General features: G+C 40.6%; 1 protein-coding gene across 1 annotated transcript; it reads left to right on the top strand.

Annotated features, from left to right (window-relative positions):
* The first annotated feature begins 591 nt into the window (after positions 1-591).
* LOC143852390 (uncharacterized) lies at positions 592-3010 on the top strand. The gene is made up of 5 exons (XM_077361772.1): positions 592-933; positions 1132-1357; positions 1443-1844; positions 2151-2485; positions 2675-3010. The coding sequence occupies exons 1-5, from the start codon at positions 592-594 to the stop codon at positions 3008-3010; spliced, it is 1641 nt and encodes a 546-aa protein (XP_077217887.1).
* Positions 3011-4686: the final 1676 nt, after the last annotated feature.

Below are 4686 nucleotides of genomic sequence, written 5' to 3'. Positions count from 1 at the left end.
AGATCCATTTTTCCAACAGACCCATCCCTTTTTCTTTTTTTTTACAAAGAATGGCTTGGATCTGTTGAGATTCAAGCATTATTACCAGTTTTTGTTTGTGATTAGGGTTTCATTTTTGTTGAGAACGGACCCATGTATTAGGGTTTAGGGCCTGATTTCCATTTTTTTGTGTTTTTTGGTTTGTATTTCATCTTTTCTATGTGGTTGTGGGTGTTTATGATATGTAGGTGTTTTGGAGGTGTTGATGATATGTGGTTGGGCCTCCATTACTGTTGAAATGGGTCTCCATCTTCGGATTTTTTTTTTTGCAAGAACCCTCTTCTATCTTGTTTGCAAAAACCCTCTTTGAGGTGGTTGTGGGTGTGGGTGTTTTGTTTCATTGGTACTTGTGGGTGTTGATCTTATTTAACTGATTTTGAAGTTTTTTTTTATCTTTTTCTACATTTGGGTTCGGATTTTTTGGGGTATTTGCAATGGGTCGGTTATAATGTCTTGGTGGTTTGGTGTTGCTCATATAGGCTACCATCGATTATCATGCCTCGAGAACTACCAAATAGGAGGACACTGATTATTCAAGCTGTAGCTCTAGTAATGGCTGCGGTAGCTACAACGACGGTTAAGGTTAGACTTTACGTTGAAGAAAATATGACAAGGGGCCCTTATGAAAGTGGGTACGAAACTCGTAGGACATTTGTTACACGTGTTATGAATGCAGAGAATCATTGTATTGCGCTTCTGCGAATGGATGTTCGGTGCTTCCGCAGCTTCGTCGCAATATTTAGAAACACGGTCCTACTTGAAGACACAATACACTGTTGTGTTGAGGAACAAGTGGCGATTTTCTTACAGCTAATTGCCCACAGCCAAAGGAACCGTACTATTAGAGTATCCATTAGACGGTCAGGGGCCACTGTTTCGAAGTATTTTAACAAGGTTCTATATGCTGTGCTCAAACTGCAAGAGTTGTTCATATTACCTCCATCAAGGGACACCACATCACATTGCTGACAACCCGAATTTTATGCCATACTTTAAGGTATCGTTTATTACCTTGTAGTAGCATGTAAGTTGCATAACAAGTTACTCATATGTCAGCACTGACGTGTGACATTTTAAATGTCCATATTGTAGAATTGCATTGGTGCAATTGACGGGACACACATTCAAGCAACAGTAGCCGAGGATCTGAAACCTAGATTTATTTGTCGTAAGGGATGGCCCTCTCAAAATGTGCTAGTTGTATGTGACTTCGACCTGAAGTTTACTTACGTGTTAGCTGGGTGGGAAGGGTCGGCATCAGACTCTAGGGTCCTAGCATCTGCTTTATCAAAGCCGAATGGGATTCCTTGTTTACCAGGTACTACTGAGTTTGTCTTTTACTCCGTACCACTGTTGTTGTTCTCGGTTATGAAACTTATATATATCCCTTCGCGTGTCTGTAGGAAAGTTTTACCTTGCTGATGGTGGGTACCCATGCCTGAAAAATTTTATAACTCCTATCCGAGGCATTGGTTACCACCTAAACGACATTAGAGGGCGCAAACCTCGAACTGCAGATGAGTTGTACAATCAAAGGCATTCATCAGCAAGGAATGTAATCGAGCGGACTTTCGGTGTCTTGAAGAAGCGATTCAACATAATTAATACGCCACCCATGTACCCATTCGAACGACAGGTCGACATAGTGTTAGCCTGTTGTTGCGTCCACAATCACATAAGGAGGGAGATGCCGAACGATACATACATTCCAATTGTAGACAATGAGTTGGGGCTAACTGTAGCGGAGGAGGATGAAGAAGAAGAAGATCGTTTTCTTACTAGGGCTGAAGATGTGAGAGCAGGCGGTCTACTTCGAACAAGAATAATGAATCATATGTAGAATGATTTTCAAGCACAACGACGTGGTCGTCATTAGGATGACATGTTTTTAGGTTGTAATAATTTTATGACTATTTCAATTAGACTTCTGCAACTGTGTTTCATCATATGTTGTTTGATTGTATTAGGATTTGGAATTTTTTGGGTTGTAATAGTAATCTGTTTCATCGTACTCTATTTGATGATATATTGTTGTGAGTGATTATTTGGATATTTTTCTACTATGTTCAATGGTACTCTATTTGATAATATATTGTTTCACAATGTTGTAGATATGATGGAATCAACTTCAGTAGAGAAGAGGAAGAAAAATAACTCCTGGAACGACGATATGGATAGGCATCTCATAGTAGCCATGCAGCATCAGATTGCCGAGGGCCAGAAGGCCCCCAATGGTTTTAAAGATGCTGCGTACAGTGGCGCAGCGCAGGAGCTTACTACTGTCCTTAAAAACCAGATCACAAAGGAGCACGTTAAGAACCGTTTGAAGATGATGAAAACCAACTATAGGTTTCTTAACACTATCGTCAACCTGAGCGGATTTGGCTTGGATCCACAGCTGAAGAAAATATCCGTTGAAGACCAAATGAAGAATGACTATTTGGCGGTAAGTATAAGTCGTCATAATTCCTTCATTACTTGAAGACACAACAATGCCTCGTTTTGTTTTCAGAGGAATCCTGAACATTTACGCTTCTTTAATAATCGTTGGGAGCTATATGAGGAGATGAAATAAGTGTTCGGGGAAGATTATGCCACTGGAGAGTTCGCCAGGGACAGACATGCCCCTTCTCAGGACACACTGGATGTGGAGGGGCTTTTCTCATCGAGTCAGGCAGTAGGGCTCGATGATATGTTCGACGGTACGACCCCTGCTTTTACTCCTCCCCCAGCTCCTCGTGCTTCCAGATCACGTCATTCATCCCCAGTTAGAGACACCAGCATGGGCTTTAGTGACTCATCGCCACTTAAAGCCCCAGCATCAGGTAGTAAGGGGAAGAGAAATAGGCGAACAAGTGGTGGACAACTTTCATCTGATATGACTTACTTGTCAGATAGTGTTAGGATGGTTGCTGAGGCCATCATTACGACTGGTGAGGTCCATAGCCTTGCTGAATTGAAGCCGCTCTGATGAGCACCTCTGGTTTCACCATGTTGGAGCTGCTTAGTGCCTATACGTACCTGCACAAAAATCACAAGGATGCTGAAGTCTTCCTTTCCCTTTCCGAGAAAGAGCGAGTGGCTGTGATGGGCGATATTGTAGCGCGTTTGGCGTAGGTTGCTATGGTTTGGGGACCTTTTTTTGGGAATCATACGATCGTATTATATGATCGTAGTATAACTCTGCTAGTTTTCTGCATCTTTATTTTGGACTTGTTTTGGAGGACTTGTTATGTTGTTGTTGGACTTGTTTTGATGTGGTTTGTATTCTTGGGCTTTATTGTAATGTTGTTTACTTTGTTGGACCGCTTAACCTACGTGTTTGTCCGACTTTTTTGGTCATTTGGTTTATGTTGTTGGACTTATTTTGGAGGAGTTCTTATATTGATTTGGTTTATGTTGTTGGACTAGTCTCAATGAGATGCTTCTTATTTCTTGGAATTATTTTGTTGGACTTGTATATGTTGTTACTTTTTTTATTTGCATTTCTGTAGGTTAATGGCAAAAAATAAGTTTTATGTGGTTTTTAAGGGAAGGCAGGTGGGAGTATATGACAATTGGCAATACTGTCATCTTCAAGTTAACGGGTTTAGTGGAGCGTGCTTCCGTTCGTATGGGAGTAGAGAGGAGGCAGAAGCTGAACTTACTGTGTATTTACATGGCATTAGTGGGCCCAACAAAGATAGGAAAGAAGAGACCAACATTCCTACGCCACAAGCTTCAACAAGCTCTTCTGTGACGAGTTCCTCTTCCAATTAGGTTTTATTGTAGTATTTCTGTTTATACTTTTCAATTTGTAGGCCTGTAAGTATGTCAGACTATGAAATATGGTTTAATGTAACTTTTCTGTTTAGTTTTCCCAATACAGTTTACTTGGCAAGTGAACAGGCTTAGAAAACCTTTTCTCTGGATTTCTCAGATTTTCCTGCGCAAGTGAATAGGCACAAGATTCCTTGTCCTGCACAATTTCTTTTCCTTTCCTTTCCTTTCCTTTCTGCCACGTCAGAATCCTTTCATTTCCTTTCCCTAGAAAACAAGTGAACGGAGCCTAAGGGTCGATAAACCGTCCTATTCCATCCCCACCACAACATGTGAATATAAAATTACTGGTTAATTCACCATAGATAGAGTAGAATACCTGTTTAAAATGGAAGGTGTTCAGCATCATTCCCACCTGATAATACCAGTTTCTAAACCATAGCCTTATTGCTTCTTCAAACTATTGATTGAATTGGCTCAGACGTAATTGATTCCCAATTAAAATCCAAGAAAATGGTGAAACCAAGCTACCTAAGAGTTGCGACCGTAACTCTCATGGGTGGAGACAGTGGGCCCCACTGTATGAATGGGTTTGGGCAGAGATGGTGGGCCCTACCATATCAAAACATTAGGGGTAAAAATATGTGATGTAAAATTATTGGCTCCACCCGCTATGCACGAGGTGTAAAAAATCACCATAGAAAAATTCAAGAATTTTCCGTTTAAAAAGTTTTCCAATAAAAATTTTCCATGGATTACACCATTTCAGTCTTTTAACTTTTATTCTTGGATCTAGGACTGTGAATACACCATGGATGGATCCGATCCGGGCCTGTTGACAGGGTTAATCATCATTTCATCTAATTAGTTTTTTCATGTGTTTTCATG

This window comes from Tasmannia lanceolata, unplaced genomic scaffold, assembly GCF_043159265.1.
Source record: "Tasmannia lanceolata isolate RefF3 unplaced genomic scaffold, GAP_Taslan_0.1 ptg000019l, whole genome shotgun sequence".
Taxonomy (NCBI): domain Eukaryota; kingdom Viridiplantae; phylum Streptophyta; class Magnoliopsida; order Canellales; family Winteraceae; genus Tasmannia; species Tasmannia lanceolata.
Note: the sequence above shows the minus strand (reverse complement) of the source record. Positions and strands in the feature narration are given on the sequence as shown.

Coding starts and splice junctions, on each gene's coding strand:
- LOC143852390 (XM_077361772.1), top strand. CDS start 592: ATGGCTGCGGTAGCTACAACGACGGTTAAGGTTAGACTTTACGTTGAA. Junction 934..1,131: donor TTTCGAAGTATTTTAACAAG/GTTCTATATGCT, acceptor TCCATATTGTAG/AATTGCATTGGTGCAATTGA. Junction 1,845..2,150: donor TGAAGATGTGAGAGCAGGCG/GTCTACTTCGAA, acceptor ACAATGTTGTAG/ATATGATGGAATCAACTTCA.